The sequence below is a fragment of the Gambusia affinis genome, linkage group LG04, assembly GCF_019740435.1.
Source record: "Gambusia affinis linkage group LG04, SWU_Gaff_1.0, whole genome shotgun sequence".
Classification (NCBI taxonomy): domain Eukaryota; kingdom Metazoa; phylum Chordata; class Actinopteri; order Cyprinodontiformes; family Poeciliidae; genus Gambusia; species Gambusia affinis.
In genome coordinates this window covers 9624199-9642616 of record NC_057871.1, presented here as the reverse complement: position 1 = coordinate 9642616, position 18418 = coordinate 9624199, and the positions used below count along the sequence as shown (strand labels likewise).

Here is an 18418-nt window from a genome sequence, read left to right as displayed (position 1 = left end):
GTAATAAATTTACATATTTTCTTTATTATTATTATTATTATTATTATTATTATTATTATTATTATTATTATTATTATTATTATTATTATTATTATTATTATTATTATTATTATTATTATTATTATTATTATTATTATTATTATTAATGTTGTTGTTGTTGTTATTTTACTTATAGTTCTTTCAAATCCCTTTTCAATCAAATCCAATCAAACCACCTACAAACTCCAGGTGCCACACATAAGATGAGTGTGTTTTTTTCTTTCTTAGAATCAATAAAGTGTTGAGAAAAGCACTTTCAGCCACTTTAATCTGACAGACCACTAAACAAGAAACACAGCTGACACAAGTTCAGTGAAACAAAAGGTTGACGTACTTTGCCTCACAAAGCGATTGAATCCACAAAGAAAACTCTTTGACATTATGTCAAGCCAGTCGAAGTGAAAAATAAAGCAAGAAAACATCTAAAGTGAGCATCTGAGGATTTATGCCTTCAAGCTCAAGCAAGTTCCCCCTCAGTTCTTGGATACAATGTTGAGGCATCTTACATAATAAACTTTTTGCCTTTTTGGTAACATAGAAATCTCTTTCAATTGAAGCAAAGACTGTTTTTTGGGAATAAGCCTTCTATTTCTCTCACTCAGCTTGATCTAAAAGCTAGCTCAGTTATAAGACTTACAGTCTACACCCTGCTGCTTTGATGTGATTATCTGTCTTTTTGTCTTCTTCTTGGCAGTCTTTATCTCACCCATTCTTTCTGCTGGTTACCTGGAGGTGAAGTTGCCTTCCATCTGCAGCCAGTAAAGCCTGGTCTCAGTCAGTAAGAGATGTAGTCCGAATAGGGTAAGCAGTATTGCAGTAACTCTGTTCCCTGAAAAACATCACATATATCCATCACAATAATAATTTAAATTATATAAATAAGCAGTAGATATTAAAAGACAGCCATAATAGAAGATACACAGATTTATGTTTTTTGGGGTTTTTTGTTGTTTTTTTTTTTTACTTGTTCATTATTGTAGACTAAAAGGGATCACTGATAAGTTCATTCTTGATTCTATTTTGTGACAAACTCTGATAATGATTCAACTTCAAATGGTGTAAATATTGTGACACTTAAAAACTAATAAGTTTATTAAGTATAGAATTCTCATCATAACTCCTTGAGATTATTCAGGAGGGTAGCTCTGTAAGCACAACATGGAACAGAAAATCTTCTTTGTCGTCCTCCTGAAAACACAAAAGGGGTTCCAATGTTAGACTAAAGGTTTTTAACAGATACAAACGGTGTTTTAGACTGAAACTTGACACATTATTACACCTTCACAAAGAGATGACAGCTATTCTATCTAAATAGGAATGATAGCCAAGGAAAAAAATAGTTGATAAAATTTAAAGAGCTTTATGCAGGTGTTAAGATGCATGTGTGAAGACTGAGCAATAAGTTCCAAAGCCAGGATAGTTGAACATGCTATGATGTAGTGTACACATCATCTATCTATTAAAAGCATTAAAAAGAGGTTGGAATGTCATGGTTTACTCAGTTTTCCATTGGCTTTTATCATCGTTTCCCAGATGAACACAACTGTCATAGCAGTGACTGGGAATCAATATAAAAGGTCCAACAATTTCATCAGCATCACAAAGTTTGTTACATCAGAAAAGAGGGAGTAACTCTGTTTTCTAACCTAGTGTTTTAGTGGCTAATCTGCAGTGGCTTAAAAAAAAAAAAAAACTAGAAAATAAAGTGTAGACTTCCATGGCAGTATGTTCACCTTCTGCTTTCAGAACTTCATCGTTTGTGGCATAGATTCAACAAAATTTTAGGAGCATTTCTTAGAGTATATACATAGAGCCAAAATAAGGGGCTTGTGATGATGTAATCCTGAATGTTTTCTTCTCTTTTGATACTGTGGAGATGTAATATTTTATTATATTTTAATGATGTTGTTCGCTCCTTCATGTAAACAGTTCAGATTCCAAGAAGGAATGAAAATCTGGAAAAAGTGCAGACTTTTTAAGTTTTGAGTTTATTATTCTACTCTTGAAACAGGACACACTGTTTAAATATACTCCTGAACACAAAACATGGCTATGGCATTCAGGTAAGTCATGTCCACTCTACACTTTAGGACATACAGACTTCATGCTCAGATTATTACCGTAATTACATATACATTATGTCACGTTGTTTTCTGCATAAAGAATAATCAACTTTAGCTTATAAGCAAATATGTAAATAATAAAAACACTTTTCTGCTTATTTAAAGTTCTTTTCTATGAAAGTTTCAGAGAGCATTGCAAGAACAAGAATTTATATTAAATAAATAAATAAATAAATAAATAAATAAATAAATAAATAAATAAATAAATAAATAAATAAATAAATAAATAAATAAATTCACTAGTGACAAAATTACGCCATTATGCCGCTAGGTGGTAGTATTGAAACACTTTTTCTAAAGACGTTACCTCAAAGTATATACCGTACTGTATCTTGGAAGGAACAATAGCAGGTATTATTTAAATTCCTTTAGAATTTAAACTTAATTTTAAGGACTTTATATCGATATTAACAGAAGATAAGAGAATTTGGGAATTGGGAATTATCGTAGATATTTGGAAATGTGGAAATATTTACTTTAAACAACAACAAAAGTTAACAAAGTTCGTTATCTTTGAGATTATATTTTCCTATTCCAAACGAAACAGCCCTGTTTGATAAATTAATTTTCTATTTGTTTTTGATTTAAAACAACTGTCTTCCAGAAGATTCTTGAACAACAATCTCGAAACAGATGAGCAATATTTTCTTCGTCATTTTTGCAGAAAGCGGCAATACCAATGGTTCAAAAAAATGCTTTGGAATTTTGAATAATTTTAAAGGACATTTATCTTACGTTAGTATTTATTATATATGTGCTTCGAAGTAACCAAGTCCACTTCTAGTTTATATTTCCGAAAACTTTGGACAGATAAAAAAATATATGGAAGATGTTTTTCCCTAGCCAATGGAGAATGCGTGGTGACGTAGTGTATAATTAGCTGTCGAAAACCGATATATCGAACAAGAAGCGGAAGTCCTGTGAAGAGAAAACATTTGTAAGAAGTTAGTTAGCTAGGTGGCTAGCTATCTGGTATTAACTTATTTCACAATAGAAAAGGCGGAAAATCGCTGATTTTCTTCAAGACTAAATCGGCTTTACACTTTGATTAGTTAGTGGACTAACTGCAGTTTATTTGCGGGAGGACAAAGCAAAAGGCAGGTACCGTTTACTGACCTTACACTGCATGTGCTAATGCTAGGTTAACAGCTAGAGTACAGTACATTTATTTTACTGCGTTCGGCTGTTTGTTTTTCTGTCTAAATTAGAATGTTAAACTGTCCCAATGTTTAAGAAATTATCACATCAGTTAACTGTTTAAGTAATACAACAGTGATGACGAACGTTAGCTAAATCAACCAGCTATTACAGTTCGAGCTCTTACCTTGTTTTTCCTATCAGTTGTTTAGATCAATGCCTTTGTGTTGATATCATAGGAAAATATATGCCCTGTCAAATTATTAATGTTTTTTTTTTTTTTTAGCTAGTCAGAATGTTTTGGGGGAAGTTCTCATCTAAATAAACCTCATGGGGTATTTACAAATTATGAATCGATTCCAAGGCAAAAGCATGGCTAATATAGGCTTCATTTGTGATTTTGAATCCTTTGTCTTTGTCATATTTGGTTATTCCAGTTGTTATTTTTGGCTCTGCTTTGTTCAACCTGCTTATTTGGAACGAAGAAGAATAACATATCTCTCCTTCTCACTCATTATTTTTCAATAACTTAGTTCTAAGACGCAAGACTGTTGTAAATGTCACTGTTTTTTGCAGTAGTTGAATGTGTTGTTTTTTTTTTTTTTTACTCCTGCTTCAATGGCTTTTCTGACAAATGTTTTTTAGCTGCTGTGATTTTTAAAATGAAATTTCATTTTTAGTTAACTTTATTACATATGACAAAAATTCACACATTTTTGCTTATAATTGGTTATATGTTTAATGTATAAATTGAAAATCTATAGGTTTTCTTTAACATTGCATAGACCAATGTATAATGGCCTATACATTGTGTTGTTCTCGTTCTGTGTTTTACCACTTGTTTTAAACAATAAATGAAATTGGGAGGGAATGGAGGGAACAAATGATGTGTAAAGGGTCAGAGATGTACCTCAATTTATTCAAATCTACAATGTTTGTATATACTTAGGATAATCTGTTTGAGGCGAGAGCTGACGTGTTGAGGTTTAAAACAGGTTTTAGCAAGTCAGTCATTTTAAATTTGTTGTGTAAGTCTGCCGGAAAACTGTTTTGCATCAAAATACTTATACAACGTCTATGTTTTCTTCTTTCATCTTAGCTGAGATGGATCCAGCTCTCCTTAGAGAGCGTGAGCTGTTCCAAAAGAGAGCTCTTTCCACTCCCGCTGTAGAAAAGCGGCCAGCCGCATCAGAATCTGGATCTCACAAGAAGAAGAAACCCAAAGTAGATAAGGAGAGCTCCTCTGGATCCAAAAACAGCTCTGGTAAGTAAAACGTCTCATTTAATCAGTGTCTCTTTGATCAAAGCATAAAAGGAAGACATGTCTGTGATATTATACACATTCACATTAATAAAGATTCGCGTTCTTGTATGTGAGGGCGATTGACGGATACTAAATGCGCCAATGAGTTGTAAGGTTCTATTTTACACTTTAGAAATGCAAGACTGTTATTATTCCTTGCTTTTCTGTTCTGCCATCTAATATGATTCTTTCATTGACACGTTTATTGGCCAGTGGTGAAGAAAACCTCAAGATTATTTTTAAGTGTTAAAAGCTGATTATGGTCACTTTAATGGCAGAACCTTTAGCTGTAATTAAAACATTGGAGTTTTAATATATTGATTGGCACCTCTGGTAAAAAGCCTTAAAACAAGTTTGTATATGATTGCAGTAGCTCACATGTTTCTGCAATGAAAAATCCCATGTTAAGAAAAACAGTTTTAAAGAAAATCCTTGGTGGTCCACTTGGCAGGAGAACTGTTCTACCTGTTCTGCTGTCTTCTTGTTTATTGTCACACATATATATATATATTTATTTTTTATTTTTTTAAAGGATTTGTATGTGAGAACTGGCAAGGTCATGGAAGAAGTTTGATTTTTGTGTTTGATGAATGTCCTCTTTGCTATCTAGGCCATTTGTCTTATATATTTCGTTGACAGACCTGATAGCAACTCATTTTAAGTTGCTAGTAAAGCCCACCATATTTTTTTGAATGTCTAGGTATTTTAAAAATTAAATGATGAAATTCACCTGTCTCAGAGAGTAACAAGCTCTTGGCATCCCAGATCTTCTACCATATTTAACAGTCCACATAAACTGGTTTTCCACTTATGCATCCTTTATTTCATTCTCCATCTCAGTCTGAGTCTCATCTGACCACAAACCCAACTTACATTCCTATTAGGGCTTTTTCCTTACAACTGTTCCAGACGGTTTCTATTCGGATTCTACATAGCAACAGTGAACTTGGAGAAATATTTATTTCTCTAGTCATCCTTATCTCTGTGTGTGGTGGCACGACAGGAATTCATCTATGTCCAGCCTAATGACCCTTAGTCAAATAGGCCTCTGTGTCATGTAATTTATTTTCATATTTATAACAAAATCATAAAGTAAAACAATGGTTGACATACATGTGTTTCAAAGAAATTTTAGTGGGATACTAACAGTTGTGCCACCTGTGATTTCTAGAAAAATGCAAATTGCAAGTAATATTTGTAAGAGTAGTAGTAGGTATAAATAGAGAAAGTGCTTTGAACAATGGTAGAAAAAGGCAGAGCTCAAAACAGTGAGTTGTCAAACAGAACTCCATTAGTTTGTAACACTGAGTCTTGTGTGTTCCTTCTGTCTGATTTCTCCAGCAGTCCTGGCAACTTTTGAGCCATTCAAGTTGAAAAATGTTGCTTAGCAACCAGTTAGAACCAGGTGGTTGTATTGGATCTCCACATTTTATCAACCAGCACATTTTATCAACAAGGCAGTTCAAAGGGCTTCACATGATGAAAACATAAAGCAAAGAAAAAAGTGGCAAACTCAATAATGAGTTTGCCACTCAAATTTAATAACTGCATTATTAAATTTGGTTCTGATTTTGGGAATGCAGAGCAGACTAAAGCTAGGGGTCCTAAGATTGATATAACAGTTTAAAGTATTTTAGTATTAAGCCATTCACTGATTTATAAACTAACTAAAATATTTGAAAGTTTATTATCTTAAGTTACAGGGAGCCACTTTAGAACTTGGGTGATGTGCTCTATTATCTTACTTTTGATGAGGACGTCTGAATTCTGGATCAGCTGCAGCTGTCTGCTGTTTTAGGCAGACCTGTGAAGTTACTGTTTTAGTAATCAATTTGGCTGCAAGGCCTGCAGTTCAATTTTTGTTTCATCATGGCTGAGAGACATTGCTGTTCTTTTCTTTATTTTTTGGACACCAAGTAATGGCGACACACTTTTCTGTGAAGTGGGACTTTATTACAAGAAAAATGACTTTGACATTACATTTCAATAACACGCTCTGACAGACTGTGTTGTAAATGATCTCTTAATATACGAGTCGCAGACAGATTGGCTCAGCAAGCTTTAGAAAGCTTGTATTGTTTTTTTTACAACAGGAATGGGAGCTTTCCATTGGAAACCTTACAAATTGTAGTATTGAAGCCTTTTATTTACACACACACACTTCTCCAACAAAATAATCCCACGCAATTTACATGCCAAGCAACAGTCAGTTTTTAAATAGTGATTCAGAAAGCCCACATCCTTTAGTGAGAGTTAGGCAGTTTTTGGTAAGGCATATGGAATGATACAATAAAGTAAATGACAGTTCAGCTACCAAGCTTGTGTTGAGCTAAAGAAGCAGTGCTATTTATATTGACGTGGCTGTCGAGCAGGTAATGTGTAACATGGGGCGGGGAAACACACTTGCTTTCCAAAGCAGTGATGATGATTAACATCACCTTCATTTTGGCATGCAACCAGATGGTTCCTTTGAGTTGGAAAAATTATCCACCAAATAAGCGGTTTTTCTTTTTATTATTTTGAAAGAAGTGTTTTAGGCAAAATTGTCAGCTCTCCTGCTTTCAATTTCTCAGAGACACTCTTAAATTAGGTGGAGAGAAAAAAAAATCAGTTTGAAATAATAAAAAAAAAGAACCAAAATCAAGGTCTCATTATTTATTGTTACCTTACTCCTTACTGTCTGAGAGTTTCAGTTGTTTTTTTCCCAGTGAGACCCAAAATTCATCTTTGCCCATCTCTGTTGCCTCTATACCACTTCGGTGTGGGACTCTGGTTCCTTGCAGATGTTGGTCATGAGCTTGCTGCAGCTCCCTGGGCCTTCCTCTTGTAGCTGGTGGTGTGTTTTCCCCTTAGTGCAGCACCCACAGTCAAGTAGCTCATAGAGCACAGCCAAGGCAGCCAGGGAGAGGACAGTGAGGATGAAAAGAAGAAGGATGATGAAACAGGCAATGTTCCAGCCATCATGGAAGGGGTAGACCTCTTGGACCTGTAAGGAGACGCGGGACAGAGGGACGGCCTCAGGGAGACTACTTGGGTGGGCAGTGGTTGTGATATTGGCCATGTTTTCTGGTTGGAGACAAAAGCATGAAAAAGAAGATATATTGTTGTGAAATTCTGTGCTTTGTTTTCATTTTTTAAAAATAAGTAAGAAGGAACTGTTTGGTGATACTGTATTGCAATAAAAAGTTGTGGTTTTACCATTTGACTATCATTAAACTGTCAAGAAAAATCCTATGGTAGAGATTTTAGCTGTTCGGCTTTGATCAGTTAACCAGAACTCAAAAATCAGATATTTTCCCGATCTAGGAATTCACCTTATTTAGCACTACTTGCTCGTATTGAATTCTCAATATGTTAGAAATTAGCTCAGGATGAGCAAGACATTCCTTGTAAAAAAAGACTCTTCTTACAAGGAATATGTTGTTCTTCACCAATGGAAGAGAAAGAAAGACTTTCAGCACATAACAGGAAGGCTTAATAGTACAGCAAAGATGTTCTGTTTTATCTTCCACCCTCTGCCTGTTATGAAACTAGCAGAATTTGTGATTGTTGCCAGTCTTTTGGAAATTCTAAAGTTAAAGTACAGCTTTGCATTCTACAGAGACAGCTAAAGTAATGCCTGCCAACTAATATAAGATAATGAAGATTGGTTCAATAGTCAATGCTGTAAATTGTTTGGTTTCAATCATTTGTGAAAACAAATGATTTTAGTAATATTCTTTAATATGTACATATTAAAGATTGTATATATATATATATATCATACACATACTTTTTTTCATTGTAAAAGTATTGGAATCGATCAAAATATTGGTACAAAGTTATTTGTATAATTTTTACAACTGTAAAGGGAGTTTAATAAATATAGGCATTGTATCTAAGGAACTGCATTATTAAATTAGGAGATGTTCAGTAGCCACGTGGTTAGACAAATTGTCTCCCATCAGTCGTTCTTTTAGCCAACACCTACCACTTTGAACCACTCTGACGTGTGCACGCATTTCTGTCCACACACACACACACACACACGATTGTGCACGTGCATGTTCCTGACACACAGAGAGCATGAAGAGAGAGAGGTAGCTGACCCAGATTGCTAACAGATAGAAAACACTGAGCAGAGGAACTGAAGTGCTTGTCTCCTGACCAGTTTTCTTAGATTACATTTACTGTCCATTTCCTCCTAGAGCTTCCAATTCAAACTGGTGTTACATGTGAAACACCTGCTTCAAGGTTACAGAATAATAGTAGAAGAGCCTGTAAATATATCTTTAGAGCTTCTTGTTATCTGAAAACTCTTGGCGTCCTCGCTTTAGTTCTCCGAAGCAGTTGCATTGTGGATTCGATGTTCAATAATTTATTCTGCACCACTTACGGTACTTTTACCTCTTAAGATTTTGTGGTCTACATCCAGTCTTTACTTTTAATAAAGATCTGACCAGCTGATATTGATGTTTAGGGATCTATATTAGAAAAAATCAATGTGTGATAAATATTTAAATAACGTAAGTGTCTGCTTTTGCAATAAAACATCAAATTCATTGTTTCTGCTTCCATCAGCCACTTTTTTATTTTTTTGTTTGGTTTTTTTTGGGGGGATAAACTTTTTCTAGGATTTTCTAAGATTTTACAGAACTAGAATAAGATTAAAAGATCAGTCTTTGCACATCGATAGCTGTTTATTCACTTTGGAAGTAGAGGCGACTTCACAGTATGAAAGAGATCAGTCACTATAAAACTGTTATTTTGATGGCTTCCTTCATCTTTGCTTCCAGTTGTGAACTTAGGTGTTTATAACTAATGATGAAAATGACTGACTTTGACTCAGTAAAGACATCTACCCTGAAGAGTGTTCTACCTACCTAAGGCTGAGGTATGATGGTTCCACTTATTTATTTTGTTTTACACCATCCCGTCAGCATTTGGTGTTAATGATTACATTAAGTTAAAACAAACTCTGGCCATTATGGATGGGAATTTATCTTATTGTTTATCATAAAAAAAATAATGATTTTAATTTATCATAATTATAAAATTCCAATTAATAATGTTTGAAAATCCTCAAAACTGACTGTATTGTGTCATTTTTCATTGAATTTTCCACTGTCAGTTTCATAATGAGGATAAATTAAAGCTACCGTATGCGGTTTAGTGATAAAAATCACACTTTGTAAGTTACTAGTGTCCTGTAGAAGCCTAAAAGATGGTAATATTTTTCCAAAAGCATTATTTGTGTGAGATGGGCTTAAAAGCCCCTTTTATTATCACAAAACATACAAAAAAATTGCTTAAAATTTTTAGTTCATATGGCCCACTTCAACTGATCGTTAATATCCTAGTCCTAGTGGCAGGTTTATTTTTTCTGTATTATTGAGATCTGCTTGTTTATGATGGCAGAAGCTTTTGTGTGTGCCCTTGCTTTCAGTTAATGAAGTTTAACTTTATAATCTATGTACAGCATCATTTCATCAGCCATATCAATTTCACTCAGATTCATTACCATGGCAACAACCTCACAGACTAACCTCAGCTGACCTCCTCCATCCCCCCTCATGTTTCTAGCTTGATATTTCTGTTTTCCTAACAATCAGTAGGGGATACTTTGGCTCCCTGCAGCATCTGCTACCAACCCCCCCTTTGCGAGAGCCCCACCCCAGCCATGGTTAGTAGGTGTTGCAGGACTACGTAATGCTCTCTCAAAATTGGCCACCACTCAGAAAAACACACATTCCTGATGGTGTTTCCCCGGGCATCTCTTCGCTGATTTTACCCCCTCACTGGTTTGTCGTGACAGCAGCAGTTTCCTCAGAGCTGTGTGTTCTGACAAACGGAGACATGACGCTCATGAACGCCTGCGCAGACGCAGAAACGGATATTCTGGTGCTTGTTATTCAACCAGAGAAGAGTGCAGACTGGTCCATGTTTATTTAATCCTCTGTCTGTGTGTGTAAGCAATTTTGGCCTTGCTATTGCATCTGATGGCTAAAGGTTTTAAATGTAATTTTTTCATTGCAATTATTTGTGAATGCTGCAGTTTTAAATAAGATTAAGCAAAATAGTTTTGATTTGTAAATATGAATTTGCTGCATTTTAGCATTTGTGATTCAGCAGCTTAACAACACCTAGCACTAGTCTTAAAATTAAAACCAACAACAGTTTTTGTTTTCAGGTCAGGCAGTGGGTTGTTGTGATTGGTTCATGTCAAACATGTTCTCGTGATTCAGACTACACTTTATCTGGAAAAAAATATAGTAACTCACCTGTGTGTCTGGCTCAGCTTCTTAAAGATGCTGGATAAAAGATGAGCTCCCTTGTTTTGAGTTCTCCCCCTGTCTCTTGGATCTTCCCCTCGCTCACACTCGCACATCAACCTGCTCTCCTCGGCACACTCATGCACTTTCAGCCGTCGCTCGTGCACCCGCTCTCCTCCTCCGCCACTCCTTGCAGCTCTTCATGCATCTCCTAAACAGATCAGGCTTCTCCCCGTCATTGGCTCTTTCCCTCCGCCCCTGCTCCCACACCATTCGCTAGCAGAACTGTCAGAAATTTGCTGTTCTGCCCACCGTTCAGCTAACAGCCACAGAGGCTCCTTCCCACACCATGAGTCATTTATGAATCGGTGTCTGTTTTTAACCGTGATTGGTCAGAGCTCACTTCAGATCTGGAGAAGGGAGGTAGTGAAGGGTGTTATGACTCGACCCTAGCAGAGATTAGACCCATTTTATTGGTGTTCATGCAATTCCAATTAGATCTTTTTCACTGCTGGATCCCTTGATTAAACCAAAATCTTTGCACTTCTGTATCTCGTTTCTGTGACCCTCCTGAAATATTATTTTATAAGTCAAATTAAATCATTGTCTGTTTGTATAGGTCCAAATGACATCAGTGTAAAAAGATGTTAAATATTATTTAATCTTAAGAATTGTTAATCAAATGTGGGGAAAGCTATGATGTGTTAACAGTTTGTTAATGTCACCGAGGACATTCATGATTTTAATGTGATGCAAAATGAAAATGAGTTCCTAAACTGTGTTTCTAAATTTTTATTTGTTGCAACCCAGGGTTTCAGAAACCTGCAATATTTCACCTAAACTTAGCTTTGATGTTTATAGGAGAATATCAGACATTTGACTGAATCAACCCACATTTCATTACATTTTGGAAAAAACCACTGCATTGATTTGATTTTAAAACTTTGTCACTGTAAGAAACATTTGTATTATATCGACTATGCTTATTATATAATAATTTCTGTTTTTGTTTGTTCTGTATTCCACAGAATCTGCAAATGGAAGCATTAACAGCAAGGCAAGCGCTGGTTACAAGTTTGGCTGCCTGGCCAAGATTGTCAACTACATGAAGGTAACCACGTTTAAAATGAGCATTAGTAGGCTTTGTGTAGATTTGAATATTTTTGCGTCAAATGTTTTTATGTCATTCCTAATTACATGAAAAGTGTTGAGATCAGAGTCAGACTGGCTCAACACTTTCCACACCCCATAATTTTTTTATTATCCAGTCATCTCCATCACAGCTTCATAAAAAAAAATCTACTTTTTGGGTGATGATATCAGCAGGATGAGTCAGACTTGTCCACTGTGCAACATTTGCTCTCGAGTCTTTCTTTGGGTACATAAACAGCTTGTTTATCATTCTGCAGTTCTGCAGAAAGGCAGCAATCTTCTGTCTGTGCTGTGACTCATCTTTTTTTTTTTTTTTGCTGAACTCGCAAATCTCTCAACAGATTTCTTCTTAATGCTTGTACTTTTTTGCCATCTGTTAATGTGAGTTTTAAAAGCTATAAAGCACCCGGACATTTTAGCTGCCAACTTTCTGAAGATGTTGCTGAATCTGTCAATAGTTTGCAATGAAGATATTTTAAAAAGTAAAATAAATACAGTGAAATATTTTTGTGTTAGCAGGTGTTTCTCCTACGTGTTGTTCTAACTTTGCCTGATCTTTGTCCTGTTTACAGACGAGGCATCAGAATGGCGACACCCACTTCCTGACCCTTGATGAGATACTGGATGAGACCAAACTTCTTGACATCAGTCTGAAACAGAAACAATGGCTAATGACTGAGGTGTGCTCCTGTCATTGCAGGTCTTTGTTTATTTATCACCTAAAGAGGAATTAGTTCTCTCCTCAAACATTTCTCATAAACTTTATCCTACATTTACAACTGATCAATCTTTACATCATAAAACTACAAAACTGTGAAGAAATCCCAAACCTTTACAAGTTGCTTGCTTCCAATGTTCTATAATTTTATTTTTTAAGGTTATTGATGTTCAGGCTGTCCAAAGTGTCTTAAGATATCATTTAAAACAGGTTAATTGCTGTTTTTTTATAGACTGGTGATCTAATACCTTTCCAGTTCATAATTTTTGCAATTTTGTTTTGAATAAATGTCAAATAAAATGAACATGTTTGCACAACAGCTTTACATGCAATCTAGTACATCTTTATCCCAAACTTCAGGCCTTGGTCAACAACCCAAAAATTGAGGTTCGTGACGGAACTTATGGCTTTAAGCCCAAATACAACCTGAAGGACAAGAAAGCTTTACTGAGGCTGCTGGACAAACATGACCAGCTAGGGCTGGGAGGAGTGCTGCTGGACGATGTGGAAGAGGGACTCCCTAATTCTGCTAAGGCTATCAAGGTAATTTAAAGTCAATTGTATAAGAGAAGATAATAATTAACATAACTACTACAAATGGTGACTTCCAAAAGTTTTCTGGCTTCTTCAAGTTTCTTCTATTTTATCACGTTTCAACCAAAAATTCTAACTTAACAAGGATTTTATGTGATAAACCGACACAAAATGCGCCATAATGGTCAAGTGGAAGGAAAATGATGATTGGCTTAGATTTGTTGAGAACCTCCCAAAGAAACACCAGCTTCTTTGAGAAGTTACCTTATCAGTAAATAGTCCAGTTGTATATAATTTAGCCTTCATATAAATGCAGATGTTCTGTGAAGGCCCAAAGCATTTGTTAAAAACTGTGTGAAGTAGTACCATCATGAAGACCAAGAAACACACCAAACCAGAAAATGTGACTAAGATCAAAAGGCATAAATAGTTCTGCAGGGTGCTAAAAATTCAATTGTTTTCCACAGGCTTTGGGGGATCAGATTGTATTTGTAACGAGACCAGACAAGAAAAAGATCTTGTTCTACAATGACAAGCATTGCCAGTTTGTAGTAGATGAAGGTGAGGGTGTTTTTTTTTATTATTATTATTATTAGTTCGCCTGTGAATCAGCAGTCACACATTTAATTTTTTGTTGTTCCTCACTTTGCACTGCAGAATTTCAAAAGCTGTGGAGGAGTGTACCAGTGGACTCCATAGATGAAGAGAAAATTGAAGAGTACTTGAAAAAACAGGGCATTTCTTCCATGCAAGAGACTGGACCAAAGAAAGTGGTCAGTTTCTTTTCCGTCTCATATTTCTTTCAGCAATTTTGTATAAAACCTTCTTTTAGAGACAAGAAAAAATATATATGTAGTCACACTTATTCTGTACTGGAACAACCATCCTGTTTAACTTTGGATTCTGGCTTCCCTGCAGATGCCAGTTCAAAAGAGAAAGAAGCAAAGCGGGCAGAGGAAGAGACAATTCAAAACCCATAACAACCATCTGGCGGGAGTTCTGGAGGACTACACGGATGGTGTGCCTGCGAAGAAGTGAAACCCCTCACTTTAATCCGAGTTGGCAGCAGATGAAGCCGCTGGCTATACAATATAGACTTTGTTGTGGTTCTGTCAAAAAACAGAAACAACCTAGCATGTTTCTTTATTTTCATTCCCTCCAGGGATCAGTAGACATTACATGGAGCCAATAGCAGCAGTGTTGTGGAATGCTTTTTAGTCACTGGTCAATAAACCTCAAGGACATTTTGGGAAGAGTACTAAGATCTGTAAGCACATGAAGGCTGGACAGAAGTGGGCACATCATCCTTACAGATATAATGAAAATGCGGTTAATATATGTTAATATTACTCTGATTATTTTTAGTTGAAAGCAAAGACGTGTTTTGAAAGGTGCAATTTGAGTAAAGAGATGTTCTGATGTTAACTAGATGTGTGGAAGGCCCAGCATGAAAACATCTCCATATTTTCTTATTGTGGACTCTCAGAAGACTCCAGTGCTTTTACTTTGTAGAACCGTGGTACAGTGGTTCAAAATACAAGATTTTTTGATTTATTTTAATAAACTTCATTGTTTCACAATACGGTTTGAAAGCTCTTACAATAATTAGTCAATACTTAAAGTCCATCTCACAAAACTTGAGGGGAAAACTTTTTTTTTTTTCAATCTTAGAAAAGAATAAACAGGCAAAGGAAAATGATTGATCTGTTACAGAGTAGAAAATACCAAAAGGGCACTATTCTTGGTGTTTAATAACTGTACATTTGTTACCTTCAAACAAAGCAATTTAATTTCAACAGTTTACTGTTGCATTTTAACTGGTAGTGTGGCTTGCTTTAATTGTTTTCTTCAAATGGTGATAATTTGGCAAAATCTTCATCAGGAAGTCAAGTTGGAGGGTCTGCGGCTGTAATGACAATAAAACATTTTAATGAAGAGCATAAACATGGCAAAAACAAAATCGTAGAAATGTAGGTAGGCTGGGTGTTTCTGGATAGCTTCACCACTGTTGTACATTTTCTCCAATTGCAAATAATGGCTCATTGTGGTTTTCTGGAGGCCCAAACCCTTAGAAAAGGCTTTGTAACTCTATCAGACTAAAATATTAAACACTTAAATTTTCTTAGAGGTAAAATGTGTTGTTCTTGACCTATTTTAACCTATTTCATTTTGCCAAATGGGTTCTATTTAAGTGGTTTCTTGATTTGACAGAATAAACTGTAATCAGGGAGGGGTGGCAACCATAGATAATTCATAATTTACCAATGTATGCAATTATATCTTCACATGGGAGTAGGTTGGTTTGGATTACCTTTTTTCCTAAATAAAAACTACTTTTTATATTCATACCCAGGTTATCTGTGTCTGGTATTAAAAGTGTGATAAATAAGAGACAAAAGTAAGGGGATACTGTACTCTTTGTAGTGTTTATAGAAGACTGGTTTATTTCTGCTCTTTATGCAACAATGCAATTATGAAAGTGATATTAGCTGGTTAAACAATTCAGGTATTTGCTTGAGTAGAGCCTTCAGTCAGCAGCTTGTCAGCTGTAGTTTTAAACCTGCTTTCTTTAACCTTTTTTTCCCCTTCTACTTCTGAACATTTGAGCCATCATAAGAATTGGTCAGAATGGTAGCTAAGTACACATGCAAACCTTTTAGTCAGGCAGGGTGTTTAAAAGTAAGGAAAATAGTTCATGTATACCTAATGGCCAAAGTGGAAACACTAGCTGGGGTATAGAATACCAGCTAGTTTCCATTGAGATGATCAAACAGTCCCAACAGAAAAATGTATTCATTTATTATACTGTGACACCAAAACAAAAATGATAATCCTACACTTGGAATATTTCTCTGTAACCTGGATGTGTCAAACCATATGTATCCATACCTGTGGTCTCTCCGTTTGAACTCTCCTCATACATCCAGAGCCATATATCACTGTGTTCTCAGGTATGACCTCACAGGTGTTGACCTGACAGAAGGCTCCAATGATGCATCCACTGGTGAGAATCACATTCCTGCCAACGTCAGCTAGACAGTAAGGCACAGGAAAAAGAAAATATGGTGAGTAATTCTATTAGATTTTGGTTCTAATAGCTGAATTTGGTAGAGCCCACCTTTAGATTCAATGACATTGTTGTCACCAATTTTCAAGGCTTGTGATACTGATTTATAACAGTTGAGGCAAATCTGGTTTGGAATTATGAAAGTGCAACACATTCAATAATTTATACACAATAACTGCAGAGGATTGTCCAAAAAGGATACCACAGCCGACTTCAAACACGTTGTTTGTACCAATGGTCATGGTCTTTGGCTCCACTTCAGAGTCCGGGGTGATATTTTCTGGATAACTTAAATTCATACAAAGGTGCAAATTACATTTTTACCCTTAGAATTTGTTGTAAAGTTCTATCCACATTTAAATATGATAAATACTTGTAAATTAGGCTAATCCTAACCTGTTGATGATCAGAGCTTGTTCTTCGATCAGGTTGCCTTCTCCAATCACAATAGGTCCTGCCTCTGCTATAATCCGAGCTTTTGGATGGACCACTGTTCTAGTGCCTGAAACAATAAACAGTTAAAGTAAAGACAAGATACAATCCATTTGGAAAATCTCTTGGTTTATGTGTGTTTGCTACTTTTTTTCAAATGCAGAACATCTTACCAATAGTAACATCTCCTCTGATCTCGCTTTCAACACAGACTACAGCCCCCGCTGCTATTTTAACACTGTGAAAACAGCAGAAGTAACCGCTTAACAATGCTAGCTTAAGGTGCTAATTAGATACTTTTCTTGACACGTTAGAAAAAGCGGTACAACTACTTCCCAGTAACCAGTTCTCAATTATTTCTAAACAAATGGCAGTTAACCTAATTATTGGACATAAACCTATGCTTACATTACCTTTTCTGTGCGTTTAATTTGTCTGCCATGGCAAGAACTGCTCTGATGGGAGGCTGCGTTGATTCACTCGGGCATCGATTGGAAATCCTTTTCCTCTGTACATATGCGCATGCGTCAGTTAATGTAATGGCTCCTGCTACACTGTACAATACAACACTGTACAACTAACATTACTTGATGCATTACTACTGCAAAACATTCCGGCGTCTTCACGGAGATACACTTTTAAAAACGTATACTATTTTAACTGACTTAAGAAGCAATTACCATAGCAACCAGCTTTAATGACTGCTTCCAGACCTACACTTAAAAAAGGATAACCAAGCCACAATTAATAAATGTCTTAATAAGGTAATAAGGTTGGTACTTAATGTGACAACAAAGACACAATAATAAGTGTCTTAGAAAATTATATACAATGTGACAATTAATCTGTTTATTATTATTATTATTATTATTATTATTATTATTATTATTATTATTATTATTATTAGTAGTAGTAGTAGTAGTAGTAGTAGTAGTATTTCACCATATTGGCGTTATATATATATATATATATTCCCCTTTTTATTTTAATTATTTTTACCACTGTATTTTTTTTATTCAGTTCCTGATTATTGTATCCTTCTTGTAGACATTAGAATGTATATGGGGCGTCAAAAACAACCATATCTGTCACTACATTAGTATGTCTCTATTTGTGGTGCGACTGTTGGCATATTCATTGCTTTATTTGAACATTAAAATTGCTGGGTTTTATTCACTGTACGGGTAGCTTTTAATAACAACGTTTGCAGGGTGATATGCTTGTAATTTAAAATCTGAAAATTAGAAGTTCCCATAATTATGAGGTAGAAAGTTCTGCAAAAAGTGTTGTGTCTTGTATCAATTTAGGATAAATCTAATTACGAAGCACTGAAACCACCATGAGCTCTGTTTTCGCTCGCTGCCTTAAAATACTGTATATAAGAGCAGCGGAATGGTAGTAAGTCAGGACTGTGTGGGAAGCTTTGTGGAGAAGCTCGATACAATAAGTTACATTTATATTTATATGTTAAAGAACCATCGAAAACAGCGAAATCAAAAAAAAAAAAAATAAATAAATAAATAAAACTCTTACCAAAATGCATGAAATTGAATCATGTTCAGGTTCGTGGGATTATTTTACCCTGCAATGTGTGTCACATCTGGAAATGCGTTAATCAACTGCCTGAAAAATTAATGTCAGCCTTTGTTTAACGTCTTCAGC

The 18418-nt window shown here is 35.4% G+C and overlaps 3 protein-coding genes across 5 annotated transcripts; 1 reads left to right on the top strand and 2 right to left on the bottom strand.

Moving 5' to 3' along the window:
* Nucleotides 1-3051: 3051 nt before the first annotated feature.
* gtf2e2 (general transcription factor IIE, polypeptide 2, beta) lies at nucleotides 3052-14837 on the top strand. Of its 2 annotated transcripts, none has more exons than XM_044115186.1 (8): nucleotides 3052-3259; nucleotides 4399-4563; nucleotides 11882-11964; nucleotides 12578-12685; nucleotides 13084-13266; nucleotides 13725-13818; nucleotides 13915-14030; nucleotides 14176-14837. In XM_044115186.1, the coding sequence occupies exons 2-8, from the start codon at nucleotides 4404-4406 to the stop codon at nucleotides 14293-14295; spliced, it is 864 nt and encodes a 287-aa protein (XP_043971121.1). In that variant the 5' UTR covers nucleotides 3052-3259; nucleotides 4399-4403; the 3' UTR covers nucleotides 14296-14837. The 2 variants fall into 2 exon arrangements, with proteins under 2 accessions (XP_043971121.1, XP_043971120.1); XM_044115185.1 differs by having other exon boundaries at nucleotides 3052-3263.
* smim18 (small integral membrane protein 18) lies at nucleotides 6534-11050 on the bottom strand. Its single transcript, XM_044115189.1, has 2 exons — nucleotides 10863-11050; nucleotides 6534-7668 (listed from the first exon to the last, which is right to left on the bottom strand). The coding sequence occupies exon 2, from the start codon at nucleotides 7661-7663 to the stop codon at nucleotides 7349-7351; it is 315 nt and encodes a 104-aa protein (XP_043971124.1). The 5' UTR covers nucleotides 7664-7668; nucleotides 10863-11050; the 3' UTR covers nucleotides 6534-7348.
* LOC122830113 (dynactin subunit 6-like) lies at nucleotides 14757-18382 on the bottom strand. Of its 2 annotated transcripts, XM_044115188.1 has the most exons (8): nucleotides 18290-18382; nucleotides 17170-17264; nucleotides 16930-16994; nucleotides 16721-16826; nucleotides 16527-16612; nucleotides 16376-16423; nucleotides 16147-16289; nucleotides 14757-15163 (listed from the first exon to the last, which is right to left on the bottom strand). In XM_044115188.1, exons 2-8 carry the CDS (start codon nucleotides 17196-17198, stop codon nucleotides 15071-15073), a joined length of 570 nt encoding a protein of 189 aa, XP_043971123.1. In that variant the 5' UTR covers nucleotides 17199-17264; nucleotides 18290-18382; the 3' UTR covers nucleotides 14757-15070. The 2 variants fall into 2 exon arrangements, with proteins under 2 accessions (XP_043971123.1, XP_043971122.1); XM_044115187.1 differs by lacking the exon at nucleotides 18290-18382 and having other exon boundaries at nucleotides 17170-17364.
* Between the last annotated feature and the right edge of the window lie 36 nt (nucleotides 18383-18418).

Excerpts from the sequence above, each read along its gene's own strand:
- gtf2e2 (XM_044115186.1), top strand. The coding sequence starts at position 4,404 with ATGGATCCAGCTCTCCTTAGAGAGCGTGAGCTGTTCCAAAAGAGAGCT. Across the intron at positions 4,564-11,881 it reads TGGATCCAAAAACAGCTCTG|AATCTGCAAATGGAAGCATT; the intron begins GTAAGTAAAACG and ends TGTATTCCACAG. Across the intron at positions 13,267-13,724 it reads ATTCTGCTAAGGCTATCAAG|GCTTTGGGGGATCAGATTGT; the intron begins GTAATTTAAAGT and ends TGTTTTCCACAG.
- smim18 (XM_044115189.1), bottom strand. The coding sequence starts at position 7,663 with ATGGCCAATATCACAACCACTGCCCACCCAAGTAGTCTCCCTGAGGCC.
- LOC122830113 (XM_044115188.1), bottom strand. The coding sequence starts at position 17,198 with ATGGCAGACAAATTAAACGCACAGAAAAG. Across the intron at positions 16,424-16,526 it reads CGTGTTTGAAGTCGGCTGTG|TATCACAAGCCTTGAAAATT; the intron begins GTATCCTTTTTG and ends GTTATAAATCAG. Across the intron at positions 15,164-16,146 it reads TTCAAACGGAGAGACCACAG|CCGCAGACCCTCCAACTTGA; the intron begins GTATGGATACAT and ends TTGTCATTACAG.